The following is a 20,536-nucleotide window of genomic DNA, read 5'->3' on the forward strand; positions in this document are numbered from 1 at the left end:
AAACGTGACTGCAAGCATATCTGTTCCAGACATCTTCGTAAAGTTTGAATGGACCCCAACTTTTTCCTAACGTATAACCATTGAGTGTCTAGACTTGATTTTGTCACATGGCTGATCATCTACTCCCGAAATATCGTGGCTCTACACCTTGACCAATCGGCTGCAGTTGTAAACAGGACAAATTTTATGGAGTTCAAGTTCAAGAAAGCAACATAGAACATAACCTTTAAGTATGTCTCATCATGAGCCTTGATGTAGTGTTGCTTGCAATATTCTTTATCACTACCTGTGACCTCTGACCCTTCTAGCAGAGGGGATGAATACAGATGGGGCTAGTACTGCCTGAAGAGTGTGACCTTTGCTCTGACCTTGACATCCAGCCCATATCTTCACTCTAGACCTTCCCTCAAGAGATTGCAGGTGTAAGGGCAAAACTAATGTTGGGGGGAGGGGGGCTAAAGGTCTCGGCTTTTGTAGTCTGTTGGTTCCTTTTGCCATCAAGAAACCTTCTCAAGGTCTTGTCTGCTCTGCCCTTACACAAGAACAGATTTAGAACACATCTGATTTTACTTTGAGGGGTGGAATCTGTGACTTTGGTTGGGTGTTGCCTATGACCTTGTGAAACAACATTACACAGTGGCAGTTTGGCTTGGGTGAAAGCCAACCTTGCCATGTGGGCATGGGTAAATGGGAGATGCTTGCATAAGTGAAGGGAATGGATTTTGAATGGCAGAGATGAAATGTTGTCTCGCCAGACACAGACATTATAGAAGCTAGTAAAGTAACCCTCGTGTCATGTCCGCCTACACACGCATTAGCCACCTAATGGCATGATTTCTTGTTTTTTCATGTCCAAAAATTTGCTGCAGCGAAAGCATCGCTGGATCGACCTCTCGTGGTTTTCTTGGTAGAACATTGGAAAGAATCGATGCACGTTAAACCCGGTTATGAAGACATATTTGTAGGAGGATGATTTCATTTGCAAGGTCGACATACCCTAGTACGATACATGAGATATAATGCCTCCGCATAATGCACAAACATCATTGCGGCGACCCCACCGCCTTGACCTGACCCCGGAGAAATGGCGGATCAATAGAAGGTCAAGTCTGATCCCGAGGAAGGTGGAAACGCGCGTTTCTTGGATGACTGGCCCGACTGGGATGGATATTAATGTGTTCGTGTGAATTAAGTGCTATTGAGGCACCGGTGGCTTCTAGTTCGCATTCATGCCAGCAATTTAGCGTTTGAACTTCTGAAGCAACTGTTCTGAAATGAAGTAATTAAAAGAAAATGGTGATTAAAATGATTGACAGCTGTCAATGATGGTATCTGGTTCACAGATTTTACAATTAGATGGACCCAGTGCAACAAAGTGAATTTCTGCAAATTGTTTACAATTTTACGCAAAGTAACAGTTTATACTTCAAGATCTGTCCAGTACTTTGAGTAAGTGTTTTGTTTCTTATTAGTATAATACTTAGATGTCAAACCTTCCTCGACATATCTTTACAATTTAAACCTTGTTGTTATTGCAGCACCCCCCTCCAAGCCGAGAAACATGGTCTCAACCGTCAACAAGACGACCGTGGACCTGTCCTGGGAGGCACCGCTTGACGACGGCGGGCGCGATGACCTCGTCTACAAGGTCGTGTGTCAGCAGTGTTCCGAGAGCGGGGTCTGCACGCAGTGCGACGACTCAGTCCAGTACAACCCCAGTAAAGACGACATCCGTGCCAGCTGGGTCAAGATCCAGGGCCTCATGGCGCACACCCGCTACAAGTTCGAGGTCCACGCGGAAAACGGAGTGTCAGCTGTGAGTGGCGTCACCGACAGATTCGAGTCCATCACTCTGAAGACCAACGTTGCAGGTAGGAAGACTTTTTCTGTACAACCTTCACCTTAAGCTGATAAATTTCTTTCAGGTAACCTCTTAGGTAACCTCTTAGGTAAGCGATGGTACTATGTAGGGACTTCGTCTGGAAGGTTATCGAGAAAGACACTTAATTAGCCAGACCTCTACGAGGGGCTTACGTTCCTGGAACTGCCTAAGACAAAGATCAATACTGGTATTTATTTCCTTAAGCCTCACTTATTGGGGTAATGAAAAGTCTAACTACCACTCAATACCAGTCAGTGTCTCTTCTCCGTGGATGGGCAAAGATTAGCACAGACTGGTTTCTGTGGCTTTCGTTCTCTTTTGTTTATAAGACTTTCAAAATCACTAAAATGAAATGGAAAAGCGGGCCTTTAAGTTCAACCACCCTGGTGCATAGGTCAAAATTTTCAAACAACATTTTGTAGCAATCTGTACTTGCGTACGAATAGTTGTTCATTGTCTTACACTTTGATCCTCCATGTCCCTCATTGTGGAGCAAACAAATCAATATCAAGCAGGATCAATATCTGTATATCTATTCTGCCTTGAGGAGAAGCATTTTTCTTCGACCTTAGAATACATGTTGGAATAACATACTTTTCCTTACCCAGAAAATATATCAATTCTACGCCAAAAAAACTGATTGCAGTCCCTAAGGTGACTTACCTGCTCCCTTGATTAATAAGAAGTACTTTATAGATTCAATTATTTGGTAATAAGTTTTGTCCAGGACGACAGCCACCACAAAACTGATTACAGGAAATGGCCATCACTAATTAAGCGCACGATTTGTCTCCACGACTGTCTGGATCAATAATTATCAAGAGCGGCACGACCTTGACTTCAGGATAGATCAAACATAGAAAATTCTGTTTTTTAAACCAAAATCAGGCCTCCAAAAACCCACCTGCAGAAACTTTTTAAGTTTGCATAAAAAGACATACAACTGTACACAACTTGCAGTTTGGTAAGCTAACACTAGTAACAGAATACCAAGCTAACGGAATACTGATGATTCTATGACACTAGACTGATTCAAATAGTACAGAGAATAATCTTGAGCCTGAGTAAGGTTTGAGTTGAAGGTCTGTCAGTTCTCCCAAACTTTGTGAGCGATGGAGGCCATTGGCGTTGCCCCAGCCATAAGTTGCGATGATGTACTGGAACATGTGTCTTTGAAATGTGGTCATGCGTCTGCCGGTGTTCAATCAGCAGAGGCAGACGAGGCAAGTGCAGTGTAAAATTAGCACCACGTTCGCTCCCTCTGGCAACAAATTCTCATCTCCCTCCATAGTGCACGGTCCAAGAAGCACAGCTGCGGCCATGGCCATATCAAATCTTGCCGATGGGGCTCGCAAATCTTTCGCTAGTGATGGAAAACTTTCAGCAAGTTTATCACGACGTTAAATCAACCTAAATGTGAAGCCATTCTCAGGTAATGAATATTGTACCAAAACTTGAACTTCTTTCAGAGTCACTTATTTGCATGCCTTCATTGTGCTCGATGTACAGAAAGGATGAATGTTACAAGAAAGGACTTGTTGGGGTCAAAAGAACAGAAGCCGGGTTTACTGACATTTTCTCTACATTCAAGTTTACAGCATATCATCTTCAGCAATGTTGGAGGTTGTGCCCTATTTCATGAAATTCATGGTTAAGGGCATTATTGCTTTGACATTTCACAACATTCAAATTTCTCCTGAGTGTTTTTCTGGTCATAGCAACGATCGCGGCCTCATATTTGAGCTGATTTTATCAAACCAAGAGGTTCAGTTAATCCTAACCCCAGGGTAAGAAATACTCTTTTCTGAGAGGGTCAGGACGGGTCATAAACAAGATGACCTATGTATCACAATCTATACCCCGTTGCTTTGTACTTTCATTAGCTGTACATAACACATATTCTTTGATCCTTTCCTGGCTGCCACTCTTCCTTTGTTTATCTGTGAATGCAAAAATAAAGTGCCCATGTTTTATATGACAGGCTACAGGGTTGGAGTAGTGCTAGTGATTGCCTTAATGTACATTTTGTACATGCAGTTTGCTTGTAAACTGTAGTTCGGCCATACAAGTTTAATGCATGATTTACATTTATTTGTGAGTCACTGAAAAGGGCCAACGGGCCAGAAAGACAGAAATGAAAACAAAATTTATGGCAGTCCCTGTTGAAATAGATGGTTGGGCAGAAGCTGTGGCATTGGGAGCTTATTGCATAATCCTTTACTGCCATAGGCAGTTGTAAAGGCTCTAGTATTTGGGTGGGGCGGGGTAAAGTTTCAAGGTTCGAATGCATTATAGAGAAAACTTTGTAGCTTTTTGATTTTTAGGATTTTTCAACTCCTGGGTACAATTTTTGCAAGTAGGTCTCAGTTAAGCTTCTGTACTTATCCATAATGTAGACACACCTATTCATCAAACGAGTAATCAAGATTGTGTAGCGTTAGTTTGAAGCCCAGATTGTTATGGGTGGGGGGCTGTGAGAGTCTCGTCCAGCCACCCCAAACTAATTCCCGCAGCAGGCGTCAGGTGGGGGACCCTTCAGCGGTGATCCCAGGTGCTTCCAGGTGAGCGTACCTGGCAGGTTGGTGGATTGCAGCTCTGCTGAGGTCACCTGTGTGATTAATGTGATGATGAGAGGTGCTCAGGTGATGGAAAGGTGCAGTCGCGTCGCCTCAAAACCAACAGAAGTTGAAGAACTCTGGCAGAAAATACGCCAAGGGAATAGTAATCAAAACTCATGTTTCTTAACTTTTCTTCTAAGCCTTAATAAGTAATATGTCCTTTGAAACTCAGTGCCAAAGGCTATATGAAAAGAAGCTAACTTACTATATTTGTATAAAGTATGTATAGATTTAGATGTTTGTGACACATATAGGAAAAAAATGTCAAGGGAATACATGTGTAGCAATTAAGATTTCCCCTTGCCACTGCAGTGGAAAGAAATATGTCTTCTGAAACAGTATACTGGAGTCTTTAGAGAAGAATTAGGTTACTATGCATAGCTTCGGGAGAAAGTCTTGCTTGATTACTTGGGTGAAATGTGTGTTACTATAAATCTTGCAGTGGCTGGTTAAATGTAAGACAAGTCAGGTCAACTACCTCTAGCTCTTGGTGGCAAGGTTTTAGTTTTGTGGTACAAATTGGGGCACTTTTGTGTCAGATTGATGTTCACTGTCCTTTCCTGTGTAGTCTAAGGTGTGTCCAATGTGACATTTGCTTCTGGATGTGGTTAAAATCTCCAGCACATATCATTGCGAGAGGATTTAATCAGGATTCAAACTGTCAAACTCGATCAAAGACAGGGCCTCGGCCTTTAAGTCAGGAATGAAGTTTGTTATCCACTCGATCATCCAGGGATCACCTCATCAAAGGAAAATATGTGGTATGGCCTCCAGTCATCTTGCAGGTCTGTCTCTAGCTTTGAATTTTTCCCCGTCCCACTCATTGTTTGGGAGCCAATGTTTTGAATTTTTGTTAAATTTGCTTACAACGATAAATTTTTATCAATTTCATGTCATAAAGTTCAGAATTTGCGACGGAAAGGGTAAATTTTTTCTGTCCCAAGAAGAAAATTTTTGTCCAGGTATGGATGGAGGGAAGGGTCCTGGAGACAGTCCTAGATTGGCGAGGGACCCAGAAATATTGTTGTAACTTCTCTGTCGTTATTGAATATGACCAACGACCTATATTATGCTGGGTTGCATCCTTGGGTACGGTGGATTGAAGGTAGCTTATGAGGTCTGTTTAGCCAAGGGGTCTTCATTGATTGGGTACTGGAATTTCTCGTTCAGGAGAGTGTATGTCTCTTTTCTAACCTGTGTACCGTATCCTGATTAGTTTATGTTTGCTCCAATGGTTGCTACCCACGGCCTGCTCTGGTTGCAACCAGTTAAAGCAGAGGTAAAGAAACGAGGAAGTAGTCTGTGTAAATGTGGGGCTGCTCCCAGTTGAGCTACAGGGACAACCCTCAACCAGGATGGTACCCAAACTATATCTTCTCCACATCTGTACATGTACAGTAGTTCTTGTGTTTTCACATTCACCAGGCAAGGAATAACCTAGCAGGTTATATAAAGCCAGCAGCAGTAAAAGGTGTTTGGGAGTGTCTGGGCCGCCAGGTTGCGGGTTCAGGCCCCAGGTGTGGCACCAGGAATGAAGGATGGATTATCACGGCTCTTAAAAGCTGGAAGACAGACAGGTTTACCTGTAGGCTGGGATTAGGGAGGAGCCCGTCGTCTTGGTTCATGTTTGATTTGCAAGTGTCTCAAGGCATGTGTAAACACTGGGAAATGTGTTTGGTGCTGCCTCGCACCTGAGGCAGGGCCAGTGTTTATGTGTTTTGGTACCTGCATGGATACAAGTTGTTTTCTCAGTCTTTGACTTCACTTCCTTGGTTTTCTTTGATCTTTACGAGTTATGATTAACCTACATTTTTATCTGCTACGAGATGTAAGTATATGGTAGGTATAGGTTGCCATTCCCTACATTTTTCACAAAGTATAGCATGTAGCTTAAAGGTTGATACTACATTTTGCCTCCATTGGAACTGATAATGTAAGGTAGACTAAGAGAAAGCGTATAGAAATGTCTGAGAATTTGAGGGAAAAGAGGGTATGCTTTCATTGAGTTGCAGTTGCAATGATATACTACATAGCAGTACTGTAGATGGAATGAAACCAATAATAACAGGATGATCAGAAAATCCAAAGAAATCCATTTTCGATCAAAGAGGGATCTGATTTTGATCAGTAGATCTTGGAAAATCGTGTGCAGATTTGGCTGCCTTCAGAAAGGACTTGTACCTAATCCGTCCCCAAGTCGTTACGACGCCTCCCTTTGACAAACTTCAGGGCAGATCAAGATACTGAATCCTGTCTACTTAAGAACTCCGCCTTTCTCGTCCGTCATCTTAAGGAAAAGGTCGTTCTGAATTGTCAGGTGATCCAATGTAACAGAGGTGACTTTGTCGTGGGCAGCCTGAGGGAAGTTTTCCTTGACTAGAAACAGAGCTGCCGGTTTGTAAATTTTATGGCGGAACAAAACACCAGTGGACAATAGGAGTGTCATTCATCCACAGGTCATAGACGGATCAGAAAGATGCTTGAGGAAATGGTTGTCTTCAATTTCTGGATTATACAGTGTAATGATGGTAACATTGTCATGAGTTGCCTGAGGGAGATTCTATGTTAGCAACCTTGTAAATTTTACAGAGTCACTAGGCACTACCAAACGGATAGGAATGTTGTTCAACCGTTCTTTATGGTTGAATTTGCTGAGCAGTAGAAACATTGTATAAAGCTTTTTATGTCAGACTCACTGTTAGCTGCTAATTTAAGTGAGTAAAAGGACAAGCATGTTAAGTTTGCTATCAGAAGTCTTGTCAGACTTTTAAAGAGTCTTCTGTCTCGAAAACCTCTCAAGAAACTGTAAGACTTTGAAAGCCTCTGCATTTCTGAAAGGTTTGCAAGAAACTTCTTAAGTAAAGTGAGTAAAAGTATGGGCCTGTTAAGTTTGTTATCAGAAGTCTTGTCAGACTTCTTAGAGTCTTCTTTTCACGAAAACTTCACAAGAAACCTCTAAGGAACCATGGGTGAAGGACGGGAATGTCTGTACCACGGCAGGGAAGACGGACGTCTGGAGGTGTTCAATATTCAAAAGGACAAGAGCAATAACAAGGGAGTTTCAATAATTAAAAACTATTGATCACATCTGCAACAACCAGAAAAGGAATCAATGACTAATCATTCTGTGGGAGGCAGGATTCGGCAGCGAGCCAGAAGTGAGCTTGCAACCATCCCCGCAATATAGAAGTCTAGATCCCCAATGTAAAAGTTTAGATACAAGTTCGACAGGTTCTTGTTTTGCAAGGCAAGTGTAAGACAGACAAGGCAAGTGAAGAACCCTTGGTAAGAACGGAAGGAAACTTTCTTCACTGTATTAGAAGGATTTGTGTTCCTTAAAGTTTTTCAAGAAACAGATGAAGCAAAGTTTTCATTTATAACATCATCCTATAAGGCTATTTTGTAAATGTTTTTTTTCTTCAGAATTGATACATAAGAATTATTTAATTTCTTTACCCCTTGAAAGAGAAATTCATTTCTTAAGATCTTCCGACAGTATGCACCCAAACAACCTAATCCTTTTACAGACAAAAGTCCTGGATACTTATCTCCTATCAGATGCAGACTAAGAATGGAATATGATTGGACGAAAATGCCCACCCATGCTGATGGAAGCACCACACGCAGTCAGAGTTGGAATTCTGACTTGGCAATTTGAGAGCCAATTTAGATGTTTTACAGCTTCCCTCTGCAAACAGATTAGTTCACATTTCTGGTGTTTTTCTTGGGTCCTTCAGCTTCTTTGAAGGGTGTTTTCTGATTTAATTAAGACACCAGGGCAGGGATTGGTGAGTAAGCCCAACATCTGTTGGACTTCTCCTTCCTGTGATAACTTTGATCACCTGACTTCCTTCATCAGAGATAACCCACCTCCTTGGCATCTCTTGCTCCGCTAATTGTCTTAGAAGGGCTGCAAGGAATTATAAGCCTTCTTAAGCAGTCTGGGCTACTCTCCTTGGCAGCTTTTGGTCTTAGGGCACCTTGCCATGTATGGAAGGGTCTGATGTGGTGGCGGAGATTTCCACTGATTCCTCAGATTCCGAGATTTCCCAGCTAAGTAATTGATTTCTTGCCCTGTCCAGTCTTTGAGGCAGCTGTCTTCTATCTGAGGATAAAGTCTTCACTTACGGGGTCTTAGGGACATGCCAAGTAAATTCCTTGTTTCACAGAGCTTTATTGAAGGAAAATCAGATAAAGATTTTACACGTAAAAAGATGGAAAAATGATTTCAGAATACTTGATGTTCAAAAGATTGTCAGTGTTCTATGTTCATCGAATATATCAAATAGTACTTAAAACTTTGTTACTTTCTTTATGTACTTTTGTAGCAGACACTAAGGCAGGTAGATTTGAAACCTGTTCTACTGTGCACTTTTGTGTGGTAATGGTGTCTGAAATACAAAATGTTGTCTATGATCAGTGCATTTGAGTGACATGCGATGCTGAAATCCCCCACTAAGACTACAGACAGAGAATGCTGGACTCAAGCTGTACAAACACTGCGATCCCAGTTAGAATAAATGTTAGGTTAGTGTCTGTCTTAAGGTAGCTCTTCTTTCCAAGACACCTGTCTGCCAGGTGGGAGGTACCTCCCTAAAGTTAACAATTCTCATCCCATCGTTATTCTCACCTGAGCCTGACTTACCTACAACAATAAATATCTTCCCCATAAACCAACAAAGGGGTATTCTCCTATTGTTATGTACTCTACCACATTGGCAGTTGATGACTTGAGAAGAAGCTTGGTTTAGATTGCCCCACAGTACACAAAAGGTGGACGGATTACTGCCATATCCTTCCTCTAAACAAAAACAGCCAGCTCCTATTCTACTTGATCCCTTGTTTTGATACTCCTTGGATTAAGGAAGCTGACAGGACAGGTTAAGTTTCTTCCCTCTCCTCCCAAGACTCTTGGCATGAGTCTTCAAGACAGTTCGAGGTCACTTATTGAAGGTATCACGACTTTGGGGAGGAAATTATTTGGATGACCAGAAATTTAGGAAAACAAAATTGATCCCTTCATCCAGTCAACATGAAGATTAGTACTTCATCCAGAACTGACCTAAAAATGTCAGATACGTTTTCTAAATCCTGATGCACGATCTAGAAATTAATTGTCTATCGAGTTCGTATTCGCAGGTTGGCCTAGAATAGCACAAGAAAAGGATGAAAATAGACTTTTGTTGTCTTTTGCAGGTATCTAGTTCGACTGATTCCTTGTTACATGTGCTAGCAATTTTAATTGTACATGTATCAAGGTTATACACGGATTTGCAATGTGTTAGTTCAGCCGGTGATCTTGGTTACTGCAGAAGAGAGAAACTCATAACAGGGTCTTGTCTGGATCAGTGGCCCAGCAGTATCTGTTGTACACAGAGAAGCAGCAAGCTTGAGGGAATTCTGATAGATAAACTATAACACCTCCTTATCCAGAGCGTCCCCGAAATGTGCTGATAGAAAATATCTTCCTAAGCGAGGTGTTGAGGGATTTTTTGAGAGGAATTTCCCAAGACCAGCGGATCTAGACAGAGTACACGCATGGTGGAGGGATAAAGGATGTGAGGAATGCGGACACTGTAAGAGAAACAAGGGGCTGTTTATCTATGTAGTATGTTTATGTTGGTGTCTGTAGCAGCTAACACCAACAAAATAAGGCATTGTTGGACCACAAGGACGGGATTTGTCCGGGCATTCATATCCGTAATCTGGTCTGTTGAAGCAATGCTGTCTCCCTGTCCTAGCTTCATGGGAAATGGTGATTATAAACATAAAAGAAACATAGGCAGAGTAACATAAACATGTGTAATTCTTCACAAGTACATGTCTAAGCTTCCTGTATAATTTTACTACAGCCAACAATATTGCTGATCCCTGTTTCCGTGTATCCACTGGTAACCATGTCATCAAATCAGTGATTTGCGTTTCTGCCGACCTGAAGTGAAGTGGATGTAATTCTCCATATTAACCTTGATGGTATTTATTAGGGTTGGCGCCAGTGGGGAAGGGAGGGCAGAGACTTTATATGGGGTGGGAACAATTATTCACTGCCGTAAAGACTGGGGAACAACGTGGATATGTAATTGGAACAATCTTCCAAAATCTAGCCATTTCTTTGAGAGGTCAAGCCCTACATGTAACAACGTACCAGAATATCATAACTATCCATCCATGGCTTCTTGAGTTATGCAAATGCTGTATACCTACGAATTCTCGCTACAGAACTATGAATTTCTTTTTTTTGTGGGGACGTAATTCTGCAGAAGATAGGTATCGAAAGGAAGTTTTTGCAGCTGAAAAAGCCTGTAGTACCTTAGTTAGCATATTTACGGTCTGTGAAAATAAAACCACTGCATACAATGTACATTTCAAGATTTACAGTATGTGTATGTGCCACAAGACATTAAAAGAGTACCTTTACCCTCTAAAGTTTGGTGGAGCGCTGAGAGTACAGTAAGGTTGATCCAGACTTATGAAGTTGACCTGTAGTTCACAAACTGCTCTTGGGGATCAGTTTTATGATACCCCCGTTGATGTGAAGGGCCGAAGGTCTGACCTGAAAATCTACTCACAGACCCCAGACCATCAGGAGCTTAGCCTAACCTTGTATTTCTTATAAAAACTGCATGTTAACAAAGGTAATGCCTTCATTAAACTTTCAAAGTAGAACACTTGAATTTTTTCATCTGTGAAATCAAACTATAGAGACAACAGTCACAAAATGTAACTAACTTTCTTGTTGGTTTTGTTTTACGGTCAGAGGAAAAATTAGGTTGACACATCCTGTCATAAAATGGAGATATATTCGCAGTGTCATAAATAAAGATAAAAACCACTGCAAAAGTTTCAATATTTTCAGGAGTAACTAGACTATACATTGCATTTTTCTCTTTTAATAGGTTATCATGCACTCCCAATCCTTCCAACTTTCATCAGCAATTTTCTCTCTGAATGAATACTTCTACATGTTCTTGAAATTATCATTTGGATATGAGTTTTCCATAAAAATTCAATCAATCTGGCAACCAATTCTAACCTTTACTAGCTAAGAGTAATTTCTTGCTTCCCTCTACCCTTCACTGACTCTGATTCATATTCAGCAGAAAATTTGGGCCGTTTCAGTCGCGACAACGCAGAAACGATTCAACCATAAACCTAAAAGGGTTCAAGTAAAGAGCACATTGCCGCCCTGAATGTAATCTTTCTGCCGATATGTACATTCAAATGTCCTTGATAACTCGTGTTATTACATCTGCAAGAAATGGGGGCACTCAGTGTGTTAAAGTTAAATTGTGTACTGTAAATGTGAAATATGCTATAAATGTGCTCTCAATGGTGGCAGCCAAGCCCTAGTTGTTATAGACCATTTTTGAATGAAAAGAAAATTGAGAAAGATGCCAGAATGTCCCACTACCCCTACCCCATATTGATAGATATTATTTGAGGTTATGAAGCTGCCAAATAAATAGAGCATGTCATAATAACGGGAGGTGATGCTTAACTGGCTGTGCCTATCCCTTGATGGAACTGGGCATTTCAAAAGGTCATAAATGAAAATTTGCTTGTGTTCAAAATCATGGAAAAATTGTTTATAGATAACACATATTGCCTTGAAGAGTATTAACTAAAAGATATCTATAAAGCTTTCCTCTGAATTGGTTTAATGTTATAACACAACAATATGTAGAACATTACGTTGGATGTTTATAAGAAGAAGGAAAATGACGGATGGATGGTTCTTGCGGTCCATCATCCATTATATCGGCACTCCAATCTCCTCCACCCCTCCCCTTTGACCTTTTAATTTCAAAAGTCTTCCCTGGGATATTTATGAAATTATGCAAATCTCTTCTGTCAGTTCATCTGGGCTTTTTTTATATTTTGGGTCACGACCTCTAGCTAACCTTGCGTCAGATGACACCTGTGTAATCTACTGGTTCTTGAATGTAGAAAATGATGTTGAACTGAGAGATTTCGAAACTGAGTCAGAGGGGTAGTCTGTACCTTGATACACTCAGTTTCAGGGGGTAAAATTTAGTCACCTTTAAGTTTTCCATTTATCCTCTTCTTTGATTTCTATGTCAAGATATCCCAGAATCAAGGTACTTTTTTAGTTTTACGTTAAAATGGCCAAGAACCCAAGAAATGATTTGGCGAGGCCCAAACTGGCCTGATGAGGATGGAAACTACTGTTTGGGCGCCTTCTTGTCCCCAGGGTAATCTTGTGCCCAGGGTAATCGGGTTGTTGTGAGGTGTCTACCATGGACCGTATAGTATGAAAATTGGGTCACTTTAGACAGTAAAAGATGTAATTTCTTCCACTCCTGCATGGCTGAATGAGCCGTTGATATTGCACTGTGGGTTCATCTGCTCATTGCTTTTCTTTATCTTTCATGTGAGAGCAAATTCTAGAACATTAAATATATATTGTCCCGTAATAGCCAAGAAATTGACAATGGTCACCATTCCAACAGCCATCCCTTACTATACTACTGTATATTTCACACAAAACATTGCCTAGCCTGTTTAGATCTAAATAACATATAACATATAATAACAGTATAAAAATGACTATACTTGTGAACATCTCACACAGATCTATAGCAATATGGTGTAATAGTTGACATTTGCATTTGTGTGTAGTGTCTGTTTTCACCGAAACGTCCAAGTGCATTACTTCCAACTGGAGATGGAAATTACAAGTCCAAAGTCATGTTTCGTCCTTGGGTGTCAGCTGTCATCAAGTTAACTTTAAATCTGCTGACTCACTCTTATGTAACTCTGTGTATGGCTGAGTATAAAATCTGCAGGATTTCACAGGAAGTCTGTCTAGACATATCCCTGAAGATATTCCAGTAAAGGTGGAAACGTCAGGGGTATTTTATATTTGGGAGTAATGGTGGTACTGTGACATGTGGGCCAGTGGGTCCTCTTGTCTGGATTTGTCATCTTTGACAGCTTTTTCGCTGTAGGCCCTGTCTCTCTCTCTCTCTTTGCCTCCGTGTCGAGATTCACCAGGCTGTTTTGAACAAAGGAAACAGATTGTTAGAGTTGAAGAAGTAAAAACTGCCTCCAAATTTGTGCTGTGGGAAAAACTTCACAAACAAAACTCCTGGGAGCCAAGGACTCCCTTTTAGTAAGTCCCTGAAATCTCAATCCTACGCTAGTTAAGAAGTTCACCACAAGGACTTAGGGGCATGTAGTCTTCCTTCTCCTTACATGGGTCACTATCATTCTTAAAGGAGGACTTCCCATTTAAGGAAGTCTTCATTAGTCTGGGAAAGTAGCAATTAGTAGAACAGCTGTTAAGGGATAAATTTCAATTAATGGAATTAGAAGGAAAAGCTGCTCATGTGTTTGGAGTTAGATTGATGGCAGTACATGCATGTAAAAAGTGTCCTGGCATGGACCCAACTGGCAAGGGCCATAGTTACAGCTGTGGGGAGAATGTTCCAACCATAAATGTTGCACTAATGGTCGTCTTTAGTTGTGATGGTTTTATGGAGGGTCATAATGTCGGACACATGCCACTACAGAGGGGAGTCTTTTATGTCATTGATGGACATTTCCTCCCGTGTAATACATACAAAATGTAACCTAATGTTGCACATTTAGATCTAGACAAAAATGAAAGAATATTTAGCAGTTCAAACTATTCAAGTTGCAGACAAAGTTAGCTGTGGACAGAGTTCAGTTAAGCCTCCCTTTAGTAAATGCAGCTGATCCTTGTAAATAAGTTACAATCTCAATGGGTATGAAGAGGAACTGAGCCAAGAACTGCAGAGTTATCTGAACCTAAGTTGTAACTTTCATCACTCCAAGTACTCCCACTTGGAAAGAAAAGGAAATAAGCTGTCTGGATTCCAAAACAATTTGGCAAAAATAGAGCCAGACCTTTCATCACGTTGAAGTATTTCCACCGCCGAACACTGATTATCCTCAACTGGTGTTTAGTGATCAGCTAGAGAGTCAGACGGGTCCCTGGATTAATCTGGGACCAGATTTATTTTTCCGCCTTGCTGCACAAGAGAGCAGTTACCAATCAGTGCCTCACCTGCCCGGGTTAGGGGTTCTAGTCCCATGTGTGCTTGGCCAGGTTAGGGGTTTTGGTCCTGTGTGAATGGAATGGTTGAGAACGTTTTTTTTATAGCTCCCTTGGTCACAATTTGGTATAGGAATTTCCTGATAAAAAGATCTATTTAGATCTAGCTAGCATAACGGATTCAATGAAAGTTCTGTTATGAGGGAATTTTTGTCAGACGTTAAATTTTACTTAGTATTCATTGTCTTTGATTATATACAACAATGGACAACATTTTCCCAGTGACATTTCAGTCTGAACAGTGGCTTTCTTTATCAAATTTTGGCAAAATAGAACAGTAATAAATCATGTTACAGAACATGCTTCATGTTCTTAATCTTATGTGAGTGTAATTGCTTTGAAATTTTGCACACCTGCACAAATCCTGACCCAGCCAAATATGATTTGAGACCATTTTTGGCAGAGAAAGAGCCAAAACTGTGAACACCTGCAAGAAACGTCAGTTTCGTGGAGCCCCTGTTGCAAAAGAATTCACAGCAAAATGTGACACCATTTTTGTTCAAAACCATGTGTGTCATGTCACGACCTTGTACATTCTAGGACTCCAACATGAAATATGAACTGCCCGGGGAGGTCAGGGGTCACCTGACTAATGGGAGGGATTATGGGTAGTCAGCCTCCCCCTCCTTTTCAGTTTCCATATTTCAGATGTTAGATTTTCTTAAGATTCAAAGACAAGATAAGGGTTTGACTGACCTTAATAGCATTTTAATTGTACAAAAGAAAATATCTTCAAGATTTGACTTTGAGTTCACTCACAACTCAGTGCTCTGATTGCACTCTACTATATAATGGCAAACCTGGGAAAATGGAATTACTCAAGTTTGGTACCAAAAGACTGCATTAGCAGGGAAAATGTTAAGATAATGAATGGTGGCACATGGTATCGTTACAGATGAGGAAAATATTTATGTCTGCTCCACTTTGGTAGTGACTTGTATTATGTACTTGTATTATGCTGCGCGTACATCATAGGCTAACCAAATACACTATTGTTCTACCACCTAACAGAAAAGTACCAGCACTTCCCATTAATATCAATACAATATTTATAAATGCATGAAAATGGAGGAAAAACTCATCAGATGTCTGCGTGACCCTTGTCCAAAATTACGACACAACCGTAAACCCGCCAGTCATACATCAGCCACATCCATTACCCTTGATGTGCTGGCAGTTGTGCGATATCAGTCGTTAACACTACAGGTGTCATTAAGGCTTGGTATAATGCCGCCATTAAGCCAACATCACAGATAGGCGGTATGAACAACACCGCTGGCGCAAATGACTCTGATCGCTCCCAAGGTGAAGAACTTCGCTATCAAGTCCGTTTGTTTCTCACTTGTCGACATTTTATTCATAGCTCTACAGATGTCTGATTCCTGGGGTACGGTGTAGTTTTATCAGAATCTCATTGATAACAGAAAATCAAACCTGAAGCATATCTAACTATGTTTGGATCTAATCTGGTTTCCAAAGTCATGCAAGGCTGTTGGAAATGTCGTCCTGGCTTGTATATTTCGGAGGATGTATTGGAAAATACAAATGTATGTGATCAGTTCAGACTAAAACAATTAGAAAGCAATCTGAAAGCAAGCAAAATCACTAATGCAAAATCCAAATCAAATTAAATCAGGAGAGCTCAGTATTCAGTTTTGTGTTTTCGCATTTTTCACCCTTTTCTTTAGTGTGGCGCATTATGTAGACGGACTTGAGTACCGTAATAAACTGTGATATTTCATTCCAAAAGCGATACCAGCAAGCATATCCGTGCATCTTCTTCATGAATCTGAGGTGCTGGAGACAGATGATTACACTGATAACGAAATCGTGCCACCCTGAAGATAGGACAGTTTCTGTGGCAGAGGTGTCTGTGTTTTGTGTTGCCAAAACAGTGTGAAAGCCGAAGGAATTCCCAGCCTGGGGTTGGGAAGGTTAATTTTGCGGCCTGCATGCCTGGTACTCCACCAGGCAATGCCGGGTATGTCAATTATTGTCCGAGGGTGTAAAAAGATATGTCCACAACAAGGCACGATCGTGCTGATCAAATTTTTTTCATCGAGATCCATTGCCATCCATACCACCATCATTTTTCCCTTCATAACCCAGATACCATCATCATAAGGTCTCATTAGAGTCTGTAATGATGTAAGAAGTGCTTCAGAAATTAGATTGAACCATTTCTGCCTCATTAACAGCCCTGGATGATGATATCACCCCACCCCTGCCGAGAGCGCCATTGAGAGAAAGAATATCTATTGTGAAGGACAATTACATTTTCCGTTTATGCGAAAAGGGTGCCAGCTTGTGACTAATAAAGTCAGCAACGGCTCCATTATTCTGTAGGAAAGCTGAATGGCTGGCTTTTTTTGGCAGGCTGACATCATGGTGGTAGCTTCTGGAGCAGCTTTTGTGGAATGAAAATAGCCAATGGGCCATGAGACAGGTGGTGTTGGGTTTCATAGGGGTGAGGCATGGGTCAGACTGGAGGCATGTTTTATAATCTCCGCTGAAAAAACTGCTGTCCAACGCACATTGTCTGGTGAGCACCACAGACCACACAGAGGATTATGTCAAAGTTTTTTATCACAGATTTTCATGGTTTGAACAATTAAAAGTTGAATGGAAAAAGTGATAAGAATCAAGAGGTATAACGCAGATGGCGCTGATAAGCATTACCACCAACAGCTGGAAACTGTACTAAATATAAAGATAATGTCTGCAAGAAAATGAGCGTTTTTCTCTCTTGCATTGGTAAAAAGAAGGTGCAAAATTGTCAATTGAGAACATACAACTCGTACACTATGCACGGAAAGATACCACCAGTACAAAATGAATTCTGTTGTACAGAAAAGCTTGGTAAGAATGATACTACGACATCAAACTTTGAATTTCACGAACTGCGTAGAACCATTCACTAGAATGATAGTGTAATGCGGCAAACCTGACCCAACGGCATTTCCACTCTGCCATTTGATTCTCCTCAAACTGTGCGAAACAGCCTTACTTATTGCCCCATTCTTCACCATGGCTTCTCTACGGGGCCTTATGGTACCACCCATCACTAGATTAGGGTCTTTTACTCAGCCCTCCTCTGTGCCATCAGTGAAAAGCAGCCCTGCTATAAATGGTGTATGATGAATAGACATGTCCTGCTGACCAAGATAAGGCTCACTGGAGGCATCTGTCACAGGCTCTTCTCTCAGTGTGACAGCTTTGGCTCAGTCGGGAAGCCTGGCACCTTTCTACAACCTGCTGGACAAAGACGTATCCATTAGGGGGTTCACTCAATCAATAACATAACTGGCCAGAGGCAGTATGGGACGGAACATCTGCCAACGTGACCCATTGTTTTATCGCCCTCTTTTCGTGAAGATTGTTTTGCCAGTTTTCGAAATGCCTGAGGAGTTTAGGAATGAGGTCAGAGATTGGCAGAACAGCAGGAAACCGGCATCATATTCTGCCATATGCTGATGAAAATGTTGTGGGCTGAATGCTTGGACCAATAGTGCCCCCTATGTAGTGGTACCATTTGCACACCACGGGACATTACATGTCTAAAGTCAAACCAGTCAAACTGCATATAGAGGTTTGATTCATGCGTCACTCGATGAGAAACCTGTAATTTCACTGTTTTCTCTGAATGGTGACTGGCTAGTGACAACTCTATTCTCTGTCTGAGTGCCTGCTGACTGTTTGACAGCCATTGTGATATCTCAATCATCATGAAACATGCCTGCAATGTGCTATACAGTGTCTCGATCAAAGGAAAACTTATTTATAACATCTGACCATGGAACAACAAAAACATTATCCTGAGTACCTTGATAAATTCATCCCTACACAACTGAAAGTTTTCTTCTAGAGGGGAGGAGCTACATTTGTAGCCCTGCATAACAAGGATCTGATTTAGCACTAGAGATAGAAAGCCTACTATCACCCATTTTAAGGCACATTTGCCGATTTCATGCCGCTACCTTCAAAGGAGGGGGTGTACAAAGATTGTAATGCAGCCTGGGTTCTGGTAGCATCTGTATCAATTTTCTTTGTGGGAAACATCAGGCTATTCTTGACAGATTTCTAAAGAAAAGTATCTCTGTATTGCATGTGCACATGTGTTATAATCACATAAATGTTATATTTTATATTCTGTAAACTGAAAGAATTTTAATGTGATGGAAAATGACTAAAAGTTAGATTTCCGTCAGAAATACGGTGGCTGAAAAACAGAGGCCAAAAGACGGTGTCTTAAATAGAGTAGCTGTCTGTAGTAAAAATAATGCACTGTAAATTATCTATTACTGTCAAGGAAATGGATTTCACCACAGATAGCAGGGCAATCTTTAAGCCGGCGTCACAATTCATGCGAGCATCGGCCGATTTTGTAGATCGCCGGAAGCTCGCCGAATTTCAAATTCGCCCGAGCGTTGACCGTATTTTTCACTGAAAACCTGCCCCGTCACAAATTGAACAGAGCTCGGGCGACGTCCGTCGAACGCTAATAATCATAAATCCCACATAAGACGGTACCATCTCTTGGACACGGACGAAGTCAGAATCAAATGGCCTGGTAACAATCTCAAATTTGGACCAACTTTACTTTCTGAGTTGTGGTAAATCTGTAGGGCACAAGTGAAGTAGGTGGGCACACTGAAAATAATCACATAAAGAGGAATTTTGTTATAGACCAATCAAAATACAAGTGCAGGAGCCACAAAGTCAACAGATCAGTCGTTTAACCCCGATCCAAAAAATTTCACCAGATAGAAATCGACCGAAGCTCGGGCGATCGCCGTCCGAGCTTCGACCGACCGTTGACAAGCCTATCGACGCCCTGCCGACGCCTGGGCGTGCCTCGGCAGACAAACATAGATCTATAATGACTCAGTGGACTTTCAACTAGTCATTTTGTGTAGAAAAAACTCAGGAAGTGAAGTCAAACCTCAAAAGTCAAGCCCCAGTTCATTAATATACAAATTGAAACATCCAAAACCAATACCAAAATAGAAACAAGAAGCATTGTCTTCGGTGTCAACATTTTATTTATAATTTTTTTTTTTAATCAAAATTTAACTTTGCATTGAATTGCCTTTCATTAGAAAAGTTTGGCAGCATTCTTCGACAAGTTGAAATTAGTATTAGTTAATATTACAGTATCATTTATCATCTTATGTTTTAAACCAAACTGTCGTTTCCTTTTATCTATAAACAAGAAGGAGTTCGGCCGAGGCCCGTCCAAACTCCCATCAACACCTGCACAACGCTCGCCCGAAGCACGCCTTACTTTTCATGAGTCGGCCGGAACACTGACGACGGTCGTCCGTTTATTGTTCAAGGCCCGTGCGAGGCTCGCACGAGGCCGAAGAGTTCGGGCGACCTCAGACCGACCAAAAATCGGGTCTAAAATCCTCGGATGCCCGTCCGAATATTGGCCGAGCGCTGGGCGTTGCTCGGGCGAGCTACGGGCAAACTGTTGACGAGCTGTGCGAGTTCAAAAATCGTCGCCGAGGCCTCGCTGAATTTAAGCGCAGCTTCCAGTGACACGCGAACGTCGGCCGAGCTCCGAAAATTCGCCCGAAGCCCGTAGAATCGACAGGACGTCGGTCGTACTTCGCCCGAAAATCGCCATTTGGAGCTCGCCGACAAGTCGGCCGAGCTAATTTCTTCATTTGTGACGGGGGCTTTATGACATTAGCTGGTCCTAGGAACAGATTACTGTGAGAGAGAACACACACAAAACATGCCCAATAATTGATCCTTGATCATGATAACATTATTTATGACAGCTGCTTTTCTGGGTTTGTTCTTGGAATAGTGTTTCTACTCAGTATTTCAACATCATTTTTTGTTATGTCTCCAATGGTAGTGTCATATATCTGTACATGAGTACGTTAAAAACAAAAAGTATTGAACCCATCTTGTATCCACAACTATTGC

At 41.4% G+C, this 20,536-nt stretch overlaps 1 protein-coding gene across 2 annotated transcripts in view; it reads left to right on the forward strand.

The window, feature by feature from the left end:
- The window catches only part of LOC136443677 (ephrin type-B receptor 3-like), a 100,133-nt gene that overhangs the window by 65,611 nt on the left and 13,986 nt on the right, over positions 1 to 20,536 (forward strand). For both annotated transcript variants that reach the window (XM_066440998.1, XM_066440999.1), the window contains exon 5: positions 1,539 to 1,871. In XM_066440998.1, coding sequence (XP_066297095.1) covers positions 1,539 to 1,871 — 333 coding nt within the window. The remainder of the gene's footprint in view (positions 1 to 1,538; positions 1,872 to 20,536) is intronic.

Source organism: Branchiostoma lanceolatum, chromosome 10, assembly GCF_035083965.1.
Source record: "Branchiostoma lanceolatum isolate klBraLanc5 chromosome 10, klBraLanc5.hap2, whole genome shotgun sequence".
NCBI lineage: Eukaryota > Metazoa > Chordata > Leptocardii > Amphioxiformes > Branchiostomatidae > Branchiostoma > Branchiostoma lanceolatum.